The 24,389-nt window shown below is 38.8% G+C and overlaps 1 protein-coding gene across 1 annotated transcript in view; it reads right to left on the reverse strand.

Moving 5' to 3' along the window:
* MAGI2 (membrane associated guanylate kinase, WW and PDZ domain containing 2) overlaps window positions 1-24,389 on the reverse strand; it is a 1,334,434-nt gene that overhangs the window by 304,842 nt on the left and 1,005,203 nt on the right. Inside the window, exons 8-10 of the mRNA XM_049642268.1 lie at window positions 7,236-7,357; window positions 6,761-6,889; window positions 4,811-4,993 (exon numbers count right to left, since the gene is read on the reverse strand). Coding sequence (XP_049498225.1) covers window positions 4,811-4,993; window positions 6,761-6,889; window positions 7,236-7,357 — 434 coding nt within the window. The remainder of the gene's footprint in view (window positions 1-4,810; window positions 4,994-6,760; window positions 6,890-7,235; window positions 7,358-24,389) is intronic.

Genomic DNA, 24,389 nt, shown 5'->3' on the forward strand with positions numbered 1-24,389 from the left:
AAGAATACAAACTGATTGAGTGCCTCTGGGATATGGGCCTGGAGGGTGGGGAGGGGCAGGACAGACGTTTTATGCATTACAAATATTTGGATGCTATTTTTTCACATGCATATATTGATTTGACAATTTTTAAAAGTCTATAAAGGCACATTCCCAAAAACCACTTGCTGAAATTTGGAATCAGTAGACCCAGGGGTACAGGAATCTGCATCTTTAAAAAGCTCCTCAAGTGATTCTGACAAAATTAATCTTGTGCCTCTGCTTTCAGAAACTCAAATAAAGAGGTAGCAACCAGTAAAAGGATAGTAACAGTGATCTGCTGAAACGGAAAAATGCCAGGAGGTAGAGATGTCAAGATGTTTGTCTCTCAGTCTCTTGCCATTTACTAATAACATGGATAAACTTTAGAAGAGGGCCAATAAAATCTAATAGATTGTGAGTGACCTCATAATTCAACCCCTATCTGTAGAAGAACTTCACAGACAGGCCAGCTTTCCTGACTCTTACATTTGTTGAAAACCTCAAGCCTTGATTCAAAAATTAGCCTGGGGAAAAAACATGAAACATCATGTAACGAGAGAAGCTTTCTCAGGAAGGATGTTAGGTAAATAACTATCAAGACTCTGCAGTTTCTATGTAAGCCTTAGTATATCAATCTTGCTTTTTAAAATAGTTTAAAGAACATTATCAGGATCTCTGGTGCCAACACATGATTGCCAGGACATGTAGAATATTTAATAATCAGAAGTTGGATGGTTCCTGGGCACTGTGGTAATTTCTTCTAAGAAAGCTTCTTCTGGAACATGACAGGACCATGGAGGATTGGCTCAATTAGTTGTCAAAAAGCAGCCAGAGGCACAATGTCCTCATTTTCTCCTGTTCTCTACCCCTTCCCATGAGTCAGTGCTGTCTGAGAAAGAAAGAATTCCCACCCTACCCTTGTTTTTATTGTGTAGGACCCTTGGTCACCCTTTTAGTATGGTGGATCTTTCTTTGCATCCACACAAACTATTGACATTTCTTTGCCTAAATTAGAGATAACCTAGAGCTAGAAAAATTGATTCAAATATTTTCTTGCTTATTTCATCAATGTCGAATGAGACCACTCACCTTTTAAATACAAAGCATTTCCTGTTATATCTGTAGTGTCTATTTAAAAACAATTCTTTTTTAAAGTCTATTAATTTATTTTCAGAGAGAGAAACAGAAAAGGTGCACACATGCGTGGGGGAGGGGTAGAGAGGGAGGGCGAGAGAGAATCCCAAACAGGCACCGCATTGTTAGCATGGAGCCTGACGTGGGGCTCGAACTCATGAACTGTCAGACCATGACCTGAGCCGAAATCAAGAGTCAGATGCTAAACTGACTGAGCTGCCCTGGTGCTCCGATATCTATGTTTTGTATTTGAGGATATATGACCATATATTATTTGATGTTTGCTGTGAGTCATAGTAGTTCATCTTTACCAGTTATGATTATCATTTTATTTGATACTTCACATGAATGTCTACTGAAGTTGGAATATTGGCATACACTGTAAATCATTATCTAAGGCATTCTCTACTACTGTGCCTTTGCACGTGTTATTTCCTCTTTCTAGGGCTTTCCTGATTTGTCCACCTAGCAAGCAGCTATTCATCACTAGAAACTTTGTCAGGCATCATCTTCTCTATGAGGCCCTCCCTAAGCATCTCCCAATGGATTTGATTTCCTATTTCTCTGTACTATTTCTGGACTTTGTACATATATTTTTCTATTAATTTTTTAAAAATTTTTATTCATTTTTGAGAGACAGAGAGAGACAGAGAGTGAGAGGGGGAGGGACAGAGAGAGAGGGAGACACAGAATCTGAAGCAGGCTCCAGGCTCTGAGCTGTCAGCACACAGCCCAACATGGGGCTTGAACTCATGGACTTCGAGATCATGACCTGAGCCAAAGTCAGATGCTCAACTGACTGAGCCACCCAGGTGCCCCTGTACATATTATTATTATTATTATTATTATTATTATTATGTTGATATAAATATTCATTAACATGTCACTCATTTCTATAGCGTAAGATCTTTTTTTAAAATTTTTAAAAATGTTTTTATTTTTGAGACAGAGAGAGACACAGCATAAGCAGGGGAGGGGCAGAGAGAGAGGGAGACACAGAATCCGAAGCAGGCTCCAGGCTCTGAGCTGTCAGCACAGAGCATGATGTGGGGCTCTAACTCACAAACCGCGAGATCATGACCTGAGCCCAAGTTGGAGGCTTAACCAACTGAGCCACCCAGGCGCCCCATATAGTGTAAGATCCTTAAGGAGAGAAACAGTCATCTCTTAATTTTTGCATCCTTAATAATTAGCAGCATGGCTAGGACATATGGCTATTCATAAAATATTAGCTGAATGAACTGAGGAGTCATTCCTAATATAACTTGTGCAATGTCACTGAAGTGTGTTTACATTTTATTTCAAATTATCTCACAATTAACAATGAACATGTAAATTGTTTGAGTATTTTATCATTCCTATAAAAGTCTAATAAGATTATATGGTTAGGAATACCCTTTTCTTTTAAAAAATTTCTGTTGCTTCCTCCTCCCACTCGCTTGACTTTGTGTCAACATCATGGTTATGACAGATTTATCCTACACATATTGTGTTACAACTACTTGTTCATGTATCTGAACAAGCTCCTAGATGTAAACTCCTTGAGAGTCGGGCCTTGTTATATCCATCTTTGTGACCCTCTTGTCTGTAAGGGCTGTGAAAGTGAGGAACTGAACATGTGTTCTTGAATTAATGAATAGGAATAAATAGGAGACAGTGAATAGAATTAAATCCTAGGTTCTTCTTTCTCTGTTGGGACCTGTTTTGTGATTACTTTAAATGAAGAAAGTCTGCTCAATTATAAATAAAAGCTTTGACTTTGTTGTTGAATGAGGCTGGCTTGGACTGTGTGACTATAGCAAACTAGCACGATGAGTAAGAAGGGAAAAAGCTTTGCTGTGCAAATGTCTTATTTTGTCTTTTAAGTTTACACTGAAAAAACTCTTTTCTAGTTTTGAAACATGGAATAGTGGGTTGGATCAGAGAAAAAATAACTATTCTTTATTATGAAAAGAAATAGGCTTATTAAGTCTTTCACTGAAGTTCAAAAGCTTTGAGGATCACATTTCCTCTACTAGGATGCTATTAATTCCATAATTTCCTCTTATTCTAATTGTAAGCAATAAGATGATTTTTAGTTGAGTCATTTGATATTTCTCCGTGATTTTTTGACCATGAAGGTGTGGCTGCTTAGTAAAATAACACTAGATGAGCAGTGGAATTGGACACTCTTTAAACTTAACTCTTACAGAAAATTATGTGCACATGATTTTTACAACTGTAGTGTTTAAAAAATGTGGTGAGTTAGTTTTAAAACTTCACTCAACTTTTAAGGAGATATAACACGTATTAAATGGATTATTACTCACTAGTGAGTGGCAGTGACAAATATATTCATTAGGTGACACTGGAAAGAAGTAATTTCTGGAGGAACCATTTAATAAATGGTAATATTCACCATTTGTTGAATGGTAAATTCACAAACATATAGACCATACAGATGTGATAACTTTCCCTCAAAAGTAATTCTCTAATTTGTGTTTCTACTAGGACCATTAACTTTGGTGAGTTAATACCACAAATTAAATCAACCTTGTGGAAAATATGAAATGGCAATATAGTTGTTGGAGATATAGTTACAGCACTTTGTATACTCTTTCTAATGTATTTCAAAAACTACAGTACAAAATTCTTGAACCAGTATTTTAAGTACGTAAGATAAAATCTGATTTTTTCTGGGGCACCTGGGTGGCTCAGTTGGTTAAGCGACAGACTCTTGATTTCGACTCAAGTCATGATTTCACGGTTCACGAGATGGAGTCCCACATCAGGCTCTGAGCTGACAGTGTGAGGCCTGTTTGGGATTCTCTCTCACCCTCTCTCTTTGTGCCTCCCCTGGCTTGCACTTTCTCTCTCAAAAACATGTCTTTTAATTTCTTCTTCCATTTTTTTTTCCAGATAAGGAAACTAGCATTTATAAATTATGGGATTAATCCAAGGTCATGGGCCAGGTGGGAGAATTCAAAATCAGACTTGAAAACCAGACTTAGTTCATTATGTTTTTTCTCTACCTCTGTACACCTTTCATATTTTACATTTTCTTGACCTTCATAGTTTGCTTCTGCATCTCCATGTTAAATGAATTTTGATTCTAATTTGATAGACATCCAAGTAACTGCATGTGAAAATGGATTCGTAACAACTACAGGAAAAAAAACCCTATATATTAAAATATTGATAGGGACATATAAAGATGAATACCATTCAACATTTTTTTCTATGAGATGAACATACATATTTAAATATCTAACCTGGGCCAATTCAGCATGAGACTCTCACAAGATTAATGCAGATTTTAAAATATCAATGGTTGAATATAAGGTAGAATAGTATGAAATGTTAATCACATCTCTAAGAAGGAACTCTAAAAATAAGTTAGAAAAGTGTCAATCTCAAGAGTCCATTAAATCCAGCAAATAGAAGGGGCAGTGGGAAAAATGAGACAAAAGTGATACTTGGAGCTATTTCCTAAATACTTCAATTTGATACTCTTAAACTTAGGAGAAACATAATTTCTAGTTTCCCTAAAGTGAAGTGATCTTTGACCTTCAAATGAAAAACACAAAGAAACTCTGCCTATTTGCTTTAGGAAAAAAATGAAAGAAAAAAGAAAGAAAGATTGTAAAGCAAATTTCCGAAGTAGTAAGGAACTCACCTGTTTCCATTTTCCCATCCTGTGCTGCAGGCCCATCGGGAATGACACTTTTCACCTGCAGAAACTCATCAGGCTCGTCTCCACCAATGATGGTGAATCCAAAACCCATGTTGCTCTTTTTTAGGGTGGTGCTGAGGAACGTTCCCTTCAACTGGGATGCATCCCGGGTGAAGAGTGGTTTTTCTACATTGGCCAATATAAGTTAAAAAAGAAAAAGCATGTTTAAGGCAAGTTCTCATGCAGAGGAAACCCCCTACTGCGCAGCAATCCCAGGGGTAGGTGTGGGGTCTCCTGTAGTAACGCAAGCAGGGGGTGGGGAATGACCTGCTGACACAGAGCAGTCCCACGAATCCAGGAAAGTGCAAAAGCTGCCTGGTTTGTGGAAAGATTTTCTGTCGGTCAATATTTCCATTCACCAAAGTAGCCCTCCTTGGGCTTTTTAAAAAGGGCCGAATCAACAGGCTGTCAACACCTGCAGATAAAGAAGAGCCCAAATCATCCAGACACATCTGGATACATTTCTCTTGTTCTAAAGGACTCCGAGCAGGAGGTATGTGTGAGTGGCTGATAAATCCTTTAAGGGGTAAAACTAGAAAGCCAAAATGGACTATTTTATTTTTAAAAGAATAGCAGCCATGGTATGCTACCATCTTTTCAAAGGTCTCAATTGTTCAGAAGGACTGCCCGGATGTGGGAACTGAGTTAACTTTTGTTTATATTGTAAGATGCTATAAAATAACCAGATAAAGTTCTACTGACCTTGTTGTCTTTAGTATACTCTGAAAAGTGAGCAAAAGGCAAGCTGATATTTCTCTATATAATTATGAATGTAAAGGTAACACATTTTGTAACAATATTGTTGATACATTCAAATCATATCCCTAAATAATCTGAACAAAACTTGACCCCCCTCATCTAGGTTTGACCACTAATTTGTTATAGAATATGCTTTTCCAGCTATGATCTGTACTAAACATATTCCTAAGCATATTAAAGCTTAAAAATAACAGGCTGGGAAATAGAATTAATATCTGCTTTAAATGCTACCTCAAATATGTGTGTGTATATATATGTGTGTCTGTATATATATAGGTACATATACACACACTTTGGGTGATATGATTTGATATTTGCAACAGTCACCCTATATATAGTAACTTAGCTAACTATTTTGGTGCTTTTGCTGCTGTTACATTTTGGGTGATATGCAGTAGATATAATGAGTCATCATATTGGAATTTTAATTTATGTATTTATACATCACATATATCTTTTAAAATATTAAATATAATTCTCTATTTTACATTTAAGCTTATTTTACACCTCTCTACTATATTTTTTATTATGTTTTTAATATGAAATTTATTGTCACGTTGGTTTCCATACAACACCCAGTGCTCATCCCAACAGGTGTCCTCCTCAATGCCCATCACTGACTTTCCCCTCCCTCCCAGCCCCCATCAACCTTCAGTTTATTCTCAGTTTTTAAGAGTCTTTAATGGTTTGGCCCTTCTCTCTCTAACTTTTATTTTTCCTTCCCCTCTCCCATGGTCTTCTGTTAAGTTTCTCAGGATCCACATAAGAGTGAAAACATATGGTATCTGTCTTTCTCCGTATGACTTATTTCACTTAGCATAACACTCTCCAGTTCCATCCACATTGCTACAAAAGGCCAGGTTTCATTCTTTCTCATTACATCTCTCTTCTTTAAAATGCAAATGAAACAAGCATGTAACTTTGCCATCTACGTTTCCTTTATAAATGTAACATGTACAATTGGAGAGAAGCTTTAGTGAGACCTTTACATTCATTGTGATTGTGCAGTAGTGGTAAGGTGTTCATGCTTTTGTTGACGAGCAAGAGCCCACAAGATGTCAAAAGTTTGTGCAGCACTCATCCCACTACATGGTTCCAAGTGTGGTCAAGTGCAGTGAGCAGCCTCGGACATACCAAAGGGCCAGGGCCTCCCTGTGCGGTTGCGCAGACAGTAAGACAAGTCAGTCACGCTGCGCGACCTCTCCAGCACAGCGCGGGGGCGGGCAGATTTGGGCCTGGGTAATGTCGATGAGGAGCCGTCTACTGTCAGAGGAGAACAAGCCTTATTCTTGTGCGTGGTCTTTGAGGACAAACCTATGAGTCTCTATGAATCTGCAGTGCACAGTACCACTGTCAAAACCCATTAATCTCCACCTGGCAACATGCTGTACATTTCTACAAGGTACTGCCGGAGGCTTTAACTTAATCCATGGTTGCTAAGTGCATCCGTTTAGAAACAGAGCTACCACCCAGCTAAAGCTAATAGCGGGGTTTGGGGAAAGCACATCGATTATTTGAAACAGTCCAAGCTAAAGGCATATTTGGAAGAACGGGAAGTTTGATAGATGATTTTTCCCCTTGAAATGTTGCACGTTGACATGGTACTTACCTCGGAAACCTGGGGCCTGCATGGGCTTTGTTCCAAGTTCTGTGTGGGGCATGTTATGCTGCTGTAGCTTCCTTTTTGCTTCCAGGACAGGGTTTTCAAACTGTGTTCTTCTATTTATGTGGCTAAAAAATAAAATTTCAAATTAGGATAACAGTGGGGCAAAGTCATTTAAGAGAACATATGTATAGCTCTACAGAGAGCAGGCAATTAAGAGACACCTTATGTGATTAGCCAAGTCCCACCACCACCCCCCCCCCACTCCCCCGCATGAGGTCAGGCCTCTGCTGGGACTGGCCTGTGGACAACTCACATTTCTGTGACAGAGGCAGAGTTCTCAATAGCTCAATCATATATTATTGTATTTAAATCATGCATGATTCAGCCAAAGAACTAGAATGTGCACTTGCTTTCTGGTCTGCTGTGAGATGAGTTTGATGCATTAAAACAAATGGTCAGGGGTGCCTGGGTGGCTCAGTCGGTTAAGCGTCCGACTTCAGCTCAGGTCATGATCTCACGGTTTGTGGGTTCGAGCCTTGTGTTGGGCTCTGTGCTGACAGGGTGGAGCCTGCTTGGTATTCTCTGTCTCCCTCTCTCTCTCTGCTCCTTCCCCTCTCGTGCTCTGTCCCTCAAAAATAAATAAATGTTCAAAAACATTAAAAAAATAAAACAAATGGTCAGCAAAGGAAATGTATACCAAATGGTGTTGAGAAGAGTATCATCTCAGCTTTGCAAAGGCCCCATATCTAACAAGATAAGTTAAATTCACTGATCACTAGTGACCAGCGTTCACACTTTTTAGAGTCAGACAGACCTGGATTGAAGGGCTGGGATATAGAAGGAAAGATTCCCAAATATATTTATGGAAGTTGTAGAAATGCCCGTAGGAGGGCTGATGCTTAGATAAATCAAAAGTAGAGTATTTACATTGGATATGATGAGATGATAAACTCATAGATATCAGACTCATAGCTGTGGATCAGCTAACTTGAGTCTTCTAGTATAAGAATCCCTTATAGTCTGCTTACAGTTTAATGAATTCTTGTATGAAATTTAGAGCTCCTTGTCCATGAAGAGGGTAGGAACCAACAACTCTGCCTCATGGCAGCACCACACAGCTCTTTCTGTAGGATATAAATGCCCCCACAAGAAGGCTGACATATACACTGGTTTTGGTTCTTTGTACAAACAGAAATAGGATTATGGTATGAAAGCCTGAAGAGCAAAGAGAAGGTAGAAGACGAACGAACAGGTCTGAGTACTTAACTCTGTTTTAAGTGTAGTAGATACATTTTGTCAATGTAGTTAAGCAACAGTCCTGAATTTGAATCATTGCTGTTTTAAAGGCAATGAGACTGACACATGGGAGGTCAGATAACTTATTCTAAATCTCCTGCCTACAAAGTGGCAAGGCTGGGATCTGACCATGCCTATTTCTGAAAGGCAATTCTTACCTACGTACCTTCTCTTTCTGATGTATGAGTTCACACTGGCAAGTGCACCCCCGCCCCCCGCCACAGAATCCTCTCGTTATGTCTTCTAGAAGTACATATTAGAAAGAAAAGGAGGCAAAAGAAGTGAAGTCTCAACAACCAATTTTCTATTATTATAAATCAGATACTTCCTAGTGAGACAGAAAAGCAGTTGTCAGAAACGTGATTCCATGGCTGCAGTATCTAATTACTTCCTCACGGGGGTCGGGGAAGGGTAGCTGCCTGCCACACAGGCTCTTGAATCAATTGGCCCTGGATTCAAAAATCTAGCTCCACCACATGAATAGTTGTGTGATTAAACCTTCATCTGTCGTATGGACATGATATTGCCTTCCTCCTGGGCAGGTTGTGAGGGTTTGATGAAATAGTGAGTGCTGGTGCAGAGGATCAAACACAGACAGCTCAGTAACTAGCAGCAGCTGTTACCGCCCTGACACCAGCATCACCATCCCATCCTTACCATCACTGTCAGTATTTTGAGTCCATAGGCTTTATGGGATTGGGGGGAGGAATTTAAAAGCCCTAGGCCTTTCTCTCATATTGCTTCTGGTGCTATTTAGGAAGAGGGTGCTTTATAGCAATGTTTTGGTAATGGAAGTCACCAGTACGGAGTCCAAAGTAAGTCTGCCTTATGTAAAATTCTTTCCAATTGGAGGTAAATACTACTGTAATGCTCTTGTGCACAAAGGAGTCACCGTGATCTGTGGCGTGTAGTGAGCTATGGCGTGTGATCTTTCAAAGCTTCTTCACCCTGGCAACTCTGATACCCCCACTCCATTGCAGAAGGATCAGAGTTTGAGGTTTCTCTTCCATTTTCTCCACTTTTCACGTAACCTGCTTGTTAAAATCCCCTGAAGTCTTCCTATTACCCAAAGAAATATCATTCCTGACTTTGCCTTTCCTTATCTCTGTGGCTTCACCTTTGCTGCATCACCACATGCCCGTTTTGCTTTGACACACTTGGAGCTACTCTCTCAATGACAACACTAGGCCAGTGCTCTTATCTTTTCATGTGAGATTCAGTGATCAATACTGCAGCGCTTGAAGCAAGACGACCTGGGTGTGATGTGGCATCTTGGACAAATTACTAAACTCCAGAAGCATCAATATTCTCGTGTGCGAAATGGGGACATAACTATCTGCTTCTTGGGATTGCTGTGAAGATCAGAGAAATAAGGTTTGCAAAGCACAGATACATGGGGAGAACCCCACAATTGTCAGGTCTTAGTTACTGTTTATTCTTCAAGGCCTAGCTAGTCTTTATCCCTATTATAAGTAAGTGCTGCTGTCAGGGTCATTATCATCACGATGCTTTTCCCATCTGGGCTTTAACTCCTTCCCTAGCTTCCCCTAGCAACACTGCCAACCTGTGTTCCACTCTTCCCCTTGGCTCTCATAAAACCTTGAACAGAATTCTCTTGTTCCAGTTTGTTTGTTTGTTTGTTTGTTTTTTTGTTTATTTTCTTTAAAACTGTCTCATCATTAAGAGGATTTGGGAGCACTTTTAAGGCACAAAGTCAACAAAGTAAACAAAATCAGGCTGATGTTAGTTGAATCTAGGTAGAAGATCCATCAACAAACTTGATAATATAGGATCCTACTTGTTTACCCGTGTTATGTGACAAATGAGCTTTGAGCTTTCAGGCTGCTAATTCCACTGGAGAGAGAATCTAGTTATATTCCTCTGAGTATTTATGTTAAACCCAACATGTTCAGAGGACATAGTTACCGTTCCTGTTACCGTTATCTAGGTTTTGGATTAAAGAGGTTTTCGTGATGTGATATACAATATTCTAATGATAGTTTCACAATAATGAATTTCACGAACTATCATAACCATATCATACAGTAGTTTAATAATTGATTTTTGTGTGTATTTCCTTCCCTCTTTTTTTTTTTTTTAAGTTCTTTAGTAGTCGCCACTTAATTGGTTTATTGGTTGTTAATAAATTTGCAACACAAGGAGAGGCCAAGGGTATGCCCCTAGCCAGGCTCCTGTGTGTGTGGGCTCAGGTAGGAGACACTGCCCTGGGGCAGGGCACAGTCCCCTGGTGTCCCAAGGGATGGAAGGAAAAGGCCTTCACTTCTGAGGAATCTCCTGGATGAACACAGTGGCCAGTGAGCAAACAGAACCAGAGGAGCTAAATGAAAACAAGGGGGGGAGGGACAGATGAGCAGGGGTGGGGGAAGGCAGCATCCTCTGGTAGCCCCCACCCCTGCCCATGGGGGCTCATTAGCCTGTGCCTGGGTCCAAATTGTGCACACCTGTGTACATGTGCCATGTGTTCATCTTTGTATGCTAAGCAGTGGGCACAGTGAAAGACATTATTTTTTGGTTAAATAACTAAATGATGAGTGTGTGTTTTAAAACTTGTTTACAAATATATGTTAGTAATTTTGAGAAACCAAGAAGCTGCTTTGAAGTGTACTGAAGTATCAGCTTTCTTCATTTCCTGTCTGTTCTATTTCTGTTCTGCTAGGTCACTGTTCATCACACGAGGAAACTTATCCTCAGAAAATACATTATAAGAGCATTCTGGGATACATTTCTATATACAGTTGGGTTCCTCCAACTGCCACCTGCATGTAATTATTTCCTTAGCAAAATCAATGTGTGGCCACCTGCTTTATGGACACTATTTTGAAAATACTCCATTCATCATCAAAGTGAATTTCTAGAGTTCACAGAGAATGAAAATATCAATGAACCAGTCTGGCATGCCTTGTACCCCACAAATAGTGGAAGCTGGGTATGGCTTTAGTATCCTGAACTAATTGCTACAGAACATTCACATCATCATAAATGAAGTCATTCATTTAAAAGTTAAAATGCTCCCAAGCTTGAAAAGGCCTATCACAAAGAAATATGATTGTAGCTGAGTAAGAAAGCTTTGTCTTCCTTGTGCTTCCAAAATGAATAGTTTCAAGTCCTTTCAGCAAGGATTTGGGGGTCTTACAATGTGTACAAAGGATGTGAATGATAAATTCCACCATCCTTCTCATTGTTTAGGCTCTGTGAGATCATTGCTAGCTATTTCATCTTGCTTCCATATAGACCAGGAACCTGGGGTGCTACCAAGAGTTCTTGCCCTTTAATTATATCTAGCCTATTGTCATTGGTACTAATAGAATCTTTAGGTGGTACCTGCTAAGGGGATAAAAGCCATATTCTAAAGTGGGTATATTCTAACAACCTAATTTTCTTTTCACAAGAACTGCTGACATGAGATGCTTCCATGTTGGAATGGCAAAGGGATCAGGGTGTTCAAGGATGAGGTTCGTCTTTGCCTTTGTGCTCACTCATTTGCAGCCTAACTGCCTCCTTTCACTATGGAAGGGAAACTTAAAATAAGTTCATCTGTGGCAGTGCTTTGTAGTTCTGAACAAACCTGAGGAGCTTAAAAACAAGCAAACCAACAAAAACACAAAGAGAGAAGACTCAAGCCCATGCTAAATCAACAGAGCCTTAATATCAGAATGAGCTATAGGCATTGGCATTAACAAAACTTCCCAGATAGCACTAGTGTGCAACTAGGGTTGCAATCTCCTCTGGAGTTAGACGCTGAGAAGGTGTGAAAAGGTAGTCGAATAAGGAATTTCTTGCCTGATAAGATTGATGTGGAAGTCTCCTTTTCTCTATGTGGCCTTGGGGAGTACTAGGAAATGCTATATTGGCTCCAGAGGAGAGGGCTTATGATATCACAAGTTTCACAACGTGCACGGAGTTGGGGGGGGGGGGATAATATTTGCAACTGATTGGATGATATGCTACTCAAAGTAGTCCCAGGTCAGGTTCCTGTTTGACTGCCACCTCCTTCACTGAGGGAATAGGAGAAACAGGAGTAAAGTTGGACATCCTAAGCCCATCAGTACACACAGGACAGGTCAGCTGAGGGTCATCAAGGCCATCATCTGACCCTCACTACCAGTGCTGCCTCCATTTTCCAGTCTCTTCATGCCCCGCCTTGCTTCTCCTGGGCTTTTGGAGATTAGTTCACAATCACAAATGACATCTTCTGTACCCACTGGCTACTCTCCCACCATCTTGACTAAAATTGAAACTTTAGAAATAGACCTTTGGGTTGATGTGAGAGAGACAAGAGAATAGCTTTCAAGTAGAGACTGTACCGCAGCTGAAATATTTACAAGGTGGTCAAGGTGGTTACACGAATTACTTTAAGGTAATGATGAGGTGGCCAGCACTCAATAAATATTTGTTGAGTAAGTGCATGGATGGGAGGCAGGCATCCATGAAAGATAGATCTCATTGGTTTTTCCAGTTTAACTGTCTCGTGAAATATATCTTGTGACAGAACTTTATGTGAAGTTTAGGGCCAGGTCACGTGATAGAACCAATCTGCATTTGGTTGAAGACTCATAAAACCCCTCAAAACAGAAAATCTTCCAAGACACTCTTGTGATAGGTGAAAATGTCAGCCTACTATGAAGATGGAAGATTTGGATCTGAGAGGCTCATTACTAGTAGCTGCTACCTTGTGTTACCCTAGAAATGTGCTCATATGGAAAAGCACTATGTTAGGGACAAAATGAGGGAGCCCACAGAGGCAGCCACTCAGCATTGAGTGTGGAAGATTGGTTTGGGATTTTGGGTTGCAGCTTAGTATATCATTCCTTGTATGTAATGTTGCTTCTTTAGGGGTTTCCCAAAATGTATTTCACTTGGAGCATTTAAAAAAATATAAAATAATTCCTGAATGGAATTGGAGTGTGAATCTCCTGGTTCCTTGGAATTCCCTAGGTTTTCTGTGACCCCAATTCGGATTCCCATGCTTCTGGGTGGTCAGAAAAGTCTGCATATTACCTCCTCACATCTGAACCCCTAGACTGTAGCTGCATTGGTGAACACATACATTGTATCCTCCCTATGCATAGTTTATTCATTTTATAACAAGCCTTGAAAAGACTCCATAAAGTTTTCTCTACTATGAAGTTTCAAGTAGTAAAAACTACTTCATGCCTTGGAAACTAAGAGAAGATAATAACCCTATGGGGATCTCCTGGGGCCAACCCTCTTCCCAGAAGGCAGGGTAGGATATTAACACCTTAATCACTATAGACATGTTGCTGGGATTCCCATCCAAGCTCTACTAGGTGTGTGACCTTGGAGACATCATTTACCCTCTTTGTGTTTCAGAATTTTTCATGTGTAGAGTTGGGATAAAAGTAATATCCACCTCATAGAGTACGCATATTAAATGAATTTAAGTGAATAAATCACTTCAGACCAGTACCTGGATATAAGTAGTCAATAAATGCTATCATGATTCATCAAATATTTGTTTCTCAAATACTCTTTGCTCAGCACAATGGAAGAAGGTGCAGGGAGGGGTAAAGATCAACCAGACATGTAGTATAGTAGGAGAGATAAAACAGGAACAAAAATAATTATAAAATAGGGCTTACATAATACAAAATATGCCTTACAGAGCTTTGAAATGCTAATTTTTAAAAGTACTAGTCTAAAGACAAATGTTTTAAATATATTTTATTTTAAAATAGGAGCTTCGGATAAATGGAAGAATTGAATCTATTTTACTAGGAGCATTTTTTTTTAAAAAACAGAATAATTGAATCCCACCTCTGGAAAGATTTCTTCCCAATTCTAACACTTAAGTGATAATTTGCTTCCTATAAATGTCCATTCATTATGCCCTACTGTACCTGAGGGTAATGTGAGTTTGCTTTGTGAATGTGGGTGGGAAGATTGAGTTATTCACATATTACTTGCTCCTTCTTTTCCTGGACAAAAGGGTGTCTGACCTGGGGATATAGTGTGCAGGTGGGAGGCAGAATCATAGCTAACTGAGAAGAGTATCCACATATTAGCACTGAAATTCTCACAGCTGAGGAGTCTGTCCTCCATTTTTCATGAGTCTGAACTTACCAAATGTGGATATATTTTCAGATAAATGAACTCTCTCCCCCTTCTCCAGCAGTAGTGTTAAGTTACTTAGTTAAGACATTGACCTGCAATGTGTATTTTATATATAAGGGGCATTCATCTCTTATCCATTACTACTTACCAATTACACAGAAAACTTGATATTTTACTCCTAGCAGAAATAGCACTGTGCACTGTCAATCATGTCATGAAGCCCCCGGGATGTACAAGATACATAGACTCATTTTCAAAAATTTCAGAGCCACTGGGCATGCATTTAAAAATATTTTCTATCCATCCCCTTCTTGTTCCCATAAAACATCTCTTTTAAATGTTATTGCTGGGTGCAATGTTATTATCAAAGGTATTTCTAAACTCACTTCTCAATTGAGCAAAAAAAAGTGAATTATAAATTTAAAGGTAAGATAGAGCTTATCTAGAAGGAAACTAGAAGACTGCACTATTCCAGGATCTTTCTGTATTAAGAGCCAAGACTAATACATCATCTTCCACTGGTATCTGCCAACAATGATTGAATGGCTTTGTCCTTCAAGTCTCATATTTAAGTTCATTAATTTATCAGTGTGCCAGGCGCTGGGGACACAAACATGACTATGACACAATTCCTTCACCGACAGGGCACATTACTCCACTGGGGAGACAAACAAGTCAGGTGACCAGCCACCTCAGTTCCTAGGACTAAGGGATTTCTCAGGGCATGAGACTTTAAGTTTTAAAACTGGGACAGTCCTGGGTAAATTGGGACAAGAAGAAAAGGTGACTTTTCTGCTGGTTCAGAGAAAGCCTCAGAAAAAGGGGACACTGGAGGAGGCTCTAGAATGCATTTTGCCAGATGGAGAGGGGGCATTTGAGAAGGAGAGTAGGGGACACAAAAGCGTTTAGGAATATTCACTTTTGCTTAACTAGAGTAGAAGACAAGTGAATACACAGATGCACATGATTGCCTGTGGCTGGTGTGGGAGCCGGAAGTAGAGCAAGAGGATGAAAGCTACAAGACTGGAAAACCAGTTCCAAGTCATGGTATGGGGCTTGGTTTTGTCAGCAAGTCTCCCTACTTCCATTATGACTTAAGTCTAATGGATAGCTGTAGCTCTGAAAGTCTTCATCATGGAGGATATGCCTTATTCCTGAACTTGGGGGGGCGCATTATGAGTTTTACCATATCAGCCAGATTGGAAAATTGTGGTGCTCCCTAGAATTCTCAGTCCTTTCAGCACCATTTTACTGGTCACCTCCAATGCACTAGGTATTGTTCTTTCCTGGATGAATAAGAGGTGCTCCAGGACTATGAAGAATAACTTTGTCCAGGGAACCAGACATTATCATGTGCTGGGAGGTATGAGAATAACCTGACCTGTAATATACTCTGTGTGTTGAACTGGATTGTTATTGATTAATAAATTATTTATGTGCTGTTAAAATGTGAAGTCACGCTATAGTGTTAAGTCCTCTGAACTGCATTCATCACTCACATATAATGGTAGACATACAAAGCCATGGATACAGGAACACTTTGGAGCCTGACTCCAAGGACAGTCAAAGAATTAGCAAAGACACTCAGAATAGTGAGGAATCATGCAGACAACATCACCAATATCTGCAATTAACCAGGAAGGAGGAAGACAGGGAAAGAGTGCTAATAAATGGGGGATGGACAAGACTGGGGGCAGTATTGTGGCCGATTCTCACAGTCAACTGGACATGAAGATAATTCCAATTCCATCTGGTACCAAACCTCCCAACATTTCCAGGTCCAATAACCATAGTGAGAAAGATATTAAAACATATTATGTTTGACTATTGGGTCTTTATTACTGCCTGGATCGGGGGAAATCAAATATATAGCTATTCCTTTTACACACTGGAAAGTGATGCAGGAGGAACTAGAAAGCCAACCAACAAACAAAAAAACACTCTTATTTTGATACTTGGCATAAACTTTTACTATGATACCATGGGGCCTGAGTGTGGGCAGAAGGCTCTCGTTCTGGGAAGGTAAGGACCCTGGGAAGAAAGGCATGGGAAAAAAAAGAAAGAAAGTAGTGGGAATAGAGAATAAAGGTTTAGCAGAACTAAGAGCAAAGAAAGGTGGAAATGAATTACTCCATGGTTGTTTTCAATAGGTTGTTTTTTGCAGGACAAGTATTGTTGCAGAGTTTCACATAATTAGCATACAACGTTTAAAATTATGCCATTACTGTAAGAGCAAAGCTTCATACAGATTAGATGATAGTTCCATGTAGCTGTAATGGGGTATGTATTTTCACATAACATGTTTGTTCCTTTTCATAATACGCATCAGGAAGGCGAATTTAGGCTCCCACATCGGGCTGAGTTTATATTTTTCATTCTGAATCGTTAAATAAAGATGAAAGGTGTGATGTTGAATATTTCAGAAGCGCATTCCATTTTGCAGTTTTAAAGTTACTTAGTTCCTGTTCTGATTTAAATTATTTAATAGATGCCACAATTTGGGGAGAAAACAATTGTTTGAAGAAAGAATGTCAGCCTTGTAAACAAAGGAGAAAATAAAGGGAGAATGGTGAATGGTAGAGGGAGTGGGAACTATTATTCATTGAACAAACACTATATGCCAAACCCTCAGCTAAACAGGCTCCATACTTTTAATTCATGTGGTCTTCAAAGTGGGTAAATGATTTTCTGCAGATCTCACAGCAAGGGGCAGGTGTGTGATTCAAGCCCAGCTCTGTGTAGTGCCAAATCCAACAATACTGATTTATGTGGTTCTGACACAAATACACACTTACTTTTCAAATGACATAATTTACATATATACAGGCATGGACTATGTTTGTAATCTTTAATATACTTTATCCAGGCGATTTTCAACTTCTTTTCACCAGAATTCATTGTGAAACTGGTAACTTTCACAGTATTGTAAATTACAACAGGGAAATGGATGCAAAAAGGGCAAAAAATTTTAAAATATGGCACATTATTTTGATTATGAAATGATTTTTTTTTAGACCACCCATAGATTATGTACATAGAAATGGGGACTTAGGTTTCATAAGAAAACGTGTGTGTGTGTGTGTGTGTGTGTGTGTGTGTGTGTTTTGCATACTGTGAAAAATGAAATGGTAATGAGAATATGGGTGAGGAACTAGGAGCCCTGGCTTTGCATAATGCGGTTTTTAAACCAGAAAAGTCTCCTTCAAGGATTGCCTTTCAGATTCACTGAGGGTTAATCTTAACTCAATTTACTTGAACTCTGCTCTTTAAACTGTGGAAGTCGAACATAAGTCATGTCTCTGGCAATTATGATATCGATCATAAGATGATTCAGCACTAATATTTATGAACAGGTTAAGGTTGTATGTGAGTGAGAATGAGGGAGTCAATAATAACACAAATATGCATATCTTGTCTCAAATTTGATAAGGGCATGTGAGGTCCTACTGAGGTCCAGTGATACAATAAGAAATGAAAATGAGATACTTACTCAGCAGGAAATTTCTTACATGGTAACACAGTGGAATCTAGAGAACTGCTCAACTCTCTCCCTGGCACATAAAGGTTATCTGTGAGCTGTGGACTCATGAGGAAGAACAGGGGTGAGGGGCGCCATCTGCACTCTCTGCTATCCTCAATCTCACGTGTGCATCTAGGGTTTCACTAACATGAAAGCCACTTACAATGAGTCTGAGTTGTCATTCTCTCCTAGTTTTGAGACCCAATCAGTATTCAGAGTTTAAGCTACATTTGAAGGTGGAATCCACCACTCACTACCTTTGTGAAGTTCCCCTGATACCTCTGAACTGCAATGGCCCATCTGTAAATATCCCACTTTCCTCATGGGACTATTTTGAGGAGCACACAGAAAAACTGTATGAAAGCATTTAAAGATGGAACATTATGGAAATTTAAGTTGATTTTAATGTTATTTTATATTTAGAGTATGAGAGTTAACTAGAGCTTAAATATGGACAACATAAAGTCTCTAAATTCCTGTCCTGGGCTGTAATTCTATTCTCACCTTGTAGTTTGATGGCTTGACTTCTAGAAGTTTCTCCATCCATGAAACATGAATAATAGCATCTAACATAAAGTTTTGTGGTGATGATTTAATGAGTTACATAAAATACCAACTATCTACCAAGTAGGTAGGTACCAACTTAATAGATGCTAGCTATTAATATTACTTTTCTGGGTTGACTAATAGTTACTAAGTATTTACACATTAAGTCAATGTCACAAAGTAAACTACTAAGTAATGTTACAGAAAAAAAAATAATTCCTATCACTTTATCTATCTGAAAATATATTCACCTTTTTTTTTTTGCACCTAATTAAAATGGAAGAAAGGGAAGTAAGAACTGGATGAGGGGACTTTGTCAGCCTCCGTACGTGAGTGTTGTGCTTAATTGAAATCTGAACTAATGTTTTAACATTATGATGAACTTAACAAATGGTGCTTAATAAGCTGTCACAAACTACATACCTAATGGTGAGTTTCTTCTAGACTACATTAGTGCAAAACTAATTTCACTGGTTCATCACAGCAAATTGACTTTCTTTTGCCTGTATGTAGTAGAGCTGGCTAACCTTCTAAGCCACAGAGTATTTTTTTTTCCCCTGACAATTTTGAAGTTCATCTTATGTAGCTAGATTGAATTTAAATGTGAAATCTTATAATACAGATCTTTTTTAATCCACCCGTTTTTAGTATACAATTAGCTGGATCTATTTTAATATCATTTGGTCTAATTAAATGCAAAGTCACCTGTTAAACACTAGTAATAAATAATGTTTAACAATATCGCTTCACATCATAAGAAAGGGGAAAACAACATTCCCTTCGAATGTATTCAGCTTTGATAATAGTTCTTACCCTGACTTTTTGTTTATAAGCTTATATTTATCTTTCTGCCCTTTTAATGACAATTGTAACCACCATCTCATGTCTGTAGATATGAAGTACATTTATATTTTTTCCATAGCTTTGTGAGGAGATTCTATTATAATAATCCACCCTTTTTGGAAGCCTTCTTTCCATAACACTCATGTGATGGGATGGTTAAAACCATTAAAATAAAATTCAAAAAGTGGTAATGTATATGTTATTGTCTAGCCAAATAACAAGTGGAAATTGAAAGAAAATGCTTTCAGATTTTAAGTATTCTTTGATCAGCAGTTATAATGAGAAAATAATGAGGCTCACACAGGAAAATGGCCAAAATTATCCTTGTTAACACAAGGTACAGTAGATATTCCTTGAACTAGCAGAGACCTTAGCAATCACCTAATCCAAACCGCTCATTTGACAGATAAAAGCCAGGGAGGTTAAGTATAATTTTGCACTTGCCTGTGAATTCAAAATCATGGATGCAAAAAGGACAAGTATTACTAACATCATGGTCTGTGACACAGCATGAATTTTGAACACCATTATCTGCATACTGAAAAAGACGAGACTAAAGTTCTCATGTGGGGGTGGAGGGGCATTACATTTTACCCATTTAGGGTGACCATCCTCTATTTTATTCAATAATAGGCTGCCCAAAGGATGACATCAATAGGCCACTTCCTGGGTTTGACTAAGTTCCCTCATCCCTGACAGTACTAACATCTCTCTGAGCTGAATGTGATTCTAGTTATGTATCCATTAAAGATCTAAAAAGGCCTAAATGCTAGCCAAGTACTTTAATTCCAGAAAGAATTCTTTTCTAACACTGGGGGGAAAAATGGCTGTGTTGTTTCAGTATGCTAGTTTTCTACTTGCTGTGATCCTGAGGGATTTTTAGGATAATTTTGACTCCATGGAATTTTCACTTTATGTACTAACTTTAGAACTTAGTCTAAGATAGGATTCCAAAGTATGTGATGATACGGATTGGTAGCATGAGACAACAATCTGCAGTTTACCCACAAGAAGCCTAGCATGTTTAATCCAGAGAGAGAATAGCTAAACTATAGAAGCTAACTGTTCTACAAATTATAGAATAATAACAGTGATCTTGGGGTGCCTGGGTTGGTCAGTCGGTTAAGTGTCTGACTTCAGCTCAGGTCATGATCTCATGGTTCATGAGTGAGATAGCTCAGAGCCTGGAGCCTGCTTTGGATTCTGTGTCTCCCTCTCTCTCTGTCCACCCCCCTCCTCTCTCTCTCTCAAAAATAAATAAACATTAAAAATTTTAAAAAGAAAGAATAATAGCAATGATCTCTTTATGTGTTATATAACATTGCCTTGGCTTGGCAAGAGGCAAACAGGATTGTCCAGTTGAAGATAGTAGCAGCTTTCTGATGTGTTGCCTTGCTATGAACCCCATTGGACTGGAGTCCCCTCCTCCAATGGCAGGAACAGCAATTCCCACAAGGCTGTAGGTCTTCTAAGTGCAGGAATAATATCCTCCACACAGCTCATATCCAGCTCAAAGGGTTGTCTGCAACTGCCTTGAACAGCAGGTCCCCCAAATGCAGACTGTCTTCCCTGCTGTTCCCAAGGCTATTTTCGAGTTCTCATGGTCCTATAAAAATGGTGGAGAAGGAAGAAGCATGATCTTTCCTCAGGAGCACACAGCATGGTGTTTCTGGTTGTGACTACTCCTGTCCTCTTTCTCCCTGTAATGCTGAGGGCTCAGGGACTGTGTCCCTCACACTGCTGCCTCCATGACAAGTTCCTCTGCTCTGTTCTACCTGGTGTGCTACTGGGCTATATGCCTATGCTTCACCTCTGCAGGAGCACCTAACAAGAGCCTGATTTAATTTGCTAGATTCATAAAAAAATGCCTAAAGACAAAAAAAACCCCAAAGTTTTACAAATATATTCATAAATATATTCATAAATATATTCTCAAAGAAAAGTTGATGCTGGAGTAATAATTCCCCTGTCTTTCATTACTGACTTCAAGACAAAGAAAATAATTCATTAGAATTGTAAAAGTTGTCTTAAAAAACATTTATATGTAACTCTGATGCCAAGGGTGAATAATTCATTGTTATTTCTAAAATTCCATTTGCAATTAAACCAATTTAAACTTCTGGATGCTCAGAACATTCTTTATTTGGAACCTGAAGGTTTGTTAAATAAGGTGGTTTATGAGATCAAAGAGTTTCTACTAAGAGTGTTTTTAATTAGAAGTTTTCTTTCCTTCATTTGAAAAGATATTCAGGGGAGGAGAAGGTAACTAGAATACAGAACACATTTTGATCATATTAGAATGAAGCAGCAGTGGTGAAGGGCCTCACAGCATGACAAATTATCTCTGATCTCAGGTGAGGGATGGATGAGGGGTGTGCATTCAGATCCCGACTGGATGGTAGTGGTAAGAAGAAAGATTGGACACGGGACTTCACTTTGGTTGAAAGGATCATAGTTTAAAAATATTTGAGGGAATCTGGCATAAAGAGTAAAAGGAAGCCATAAGCCTTTCTTCTGATCTGTGGTTGAACTGTAGTGTTAGGAAAGTAAATTAATAGCCAGTTGAAATTTATATAATATGAGTGAGTAGTACAGAGGAGGTAAGTAGGAATCGCCAATTACATAGTATCAGAAATGCTAATGTAGGGTGCCTGGGTGGCTCAGTCAGTTAAGTGTTCAACTCTTGATCTCGGCTCAGGTCATGATCTCATGACTTGTGAGATCGAGCCCCATATTGGGCTCTGTGCTGACAGCATGGAGCCTGCTTGGGATTCTCTCTCCCTGTCTCTCTGCCCCTTCCCTGCTCATGTGTATGCATTCTCTCTCTCTCTCTCTCTCTCTCTCTCTCTCTCTCTCTCAAAAATAAGTAAATAAACATTTATCTATATATCTATATATCTATAGCTATATATATATTTTTAAAGAAATGCTAGTGTAAAATGCAAAGAGGATGTGTATGAAGCTAGGGTGTCCCTCACTTGTAAGACCAGATTGCTTGTTTCTTCCAGGCTGAAAGGAGTGACAGCACAAAGGAAGAAACTGGCCTGGCTCAGAGCAGAGGAGGTAAAAATATAAAGCTGCTGACTTAGCAAAACAGTTACTTGTAGTTCAGAAGAGATCAAGTGCCCCATATTTATTTCAATAGACCTGTTCCCTTTGTTCAGCTGTGAAATGAGCTGATTTATATTTGTTTAATGAATATGAGAAAATATTTTGTCAGGTAAAGACATTTTATATTAGTATAGAAATACAGCTACTCTACTGAACAGTCTCTCTTTGCTATATAGGGCATCAGACTTCATCAAACTTCAGCCTAACTGGCCAGATGTCCTTGGAGAACTCAGTGAAGTCTTCAGAGGATTCGTCCCCTTGTTTGTAAATGTTGTGACTGTCATTTGGGATAATGGATGTGAAAGCACATTAAAAGTTAAAATAATGCCTTGTATGGAAACCAATTTGACAATAAATTTCATATATTAAAAAAAAAAATAAAATAATGCCTTAAACATTACTATTTCTACTATTACTTTCACAAATCCCAGCTATATGAGATTACATATACAGTAGATAATTATGACCAGAATAATGTCCTTAGGAATTAGTCTGAAACCTCAATCCCTTTGGAAGCCACAGAAGCATCATACTCTGCAGTCCTTGCTTTATGATTTCAATGGGCTTACAGAATGATCACTAATTCTAAAGAAACACCGTTCTTTATTCCATGTGGCATGCTCTCACCATGAAATTAAATGGCATCTTCCTTACAAATCAAATCATTTCCCTTAGAGTTGTTCACTTTTGGGGGTATAGTGTAATCATGAACGAGCTGCAGAAGTAATGCCATAAGGAGAAGCCTTATCCATGTTATTGGGACACACAAAATAAAAATAACTAACATTTATTAAGCACTTGCTCAATACGTGTCAATTGCTAAGCACCAACTGTGGCATGAGACTATCCAGGTTCAAATTCTGGCTCTATTGTTTAGCACCTGTAAAACTATCTGTACCGCAGTTTCTTTCTAAAGTGAGGATAACAATACAGACTTCAAAGGTTTTTTTGTTTTTGTTTTTTGCGAGGATTAAATGAGCTAGTATGTGTAAAGCGCTTTGAATACCACTTGGCATGTGGTAAGCTCACAATAAAAGGTCTTCCTCTCCTCTTCTCTGTCCCTTCCCTCTCCTCCTCCCCCTCTTCATCCTCCTCCTCCATGATGTGTCTACTCAAGATCTCCCAGCTGGGAAGCTGCAGGACTGGCATCCTGTGAGACTCTGTAGCCCATACTCTTGGCTACTAACTGATAGTAATTGATATTACCAAATGCTATTGACAAGATTTGGAGTTCACCATAGCATAGAACATCACGGAGCAAGTGCATGGTACTTCAGTTTAACATCTTCTCTTGCATACATTTGTAAGTTGGGGAAAGGATTTCTTTGTTAAACAGCTGTTTTGATAGCATTAAGAAAAGTTTGCCATTGTTTGACAGAAAAAAACTGAAAGTTTGAAAAAGTAACTTTCAGTATAGGAAAAAAAAGTCTCTAAGGACAAACAAGATTTTAAAAGGGTACTCTTATCTGTTTATTTCTAATTGGAAATGTTTTACCTTCATGCTGACTTTTAAAAAAGTCTAAAGTTGGGAAGTTTTTTCTTGGAAAATTTAGAAAACTACTCAAAGGCATGAAGGAGGGAAACATTCTTAAGATATGGTATTGAGTTAAAATCCTCCCTAACTGCTTTCCAACTTGCAACATCATGACGAATACTCACCATTAACCATGAAATGAATGTGATTTTCCTTTTACATTTAATGTTACATTGAGGATATTATGCAGTATCTTTCAGACTTTCTGGAATTG

The sequence above is a fragment of the Panthera uncia genome, chromosome A2 (genome assembly GCF_023721935.1).
Source record: "Panthera uncia isolate 11264 chromosome A2, Puncia_PCG_1.0, whole genome shotgun sequence".
In the NCBI taxonomy this organism is placed as follows: Eukaryota; Metazoa; Chordata; class Mammalia; order Carnivora; family Felidae; genus Panthera; species Panthera uncia.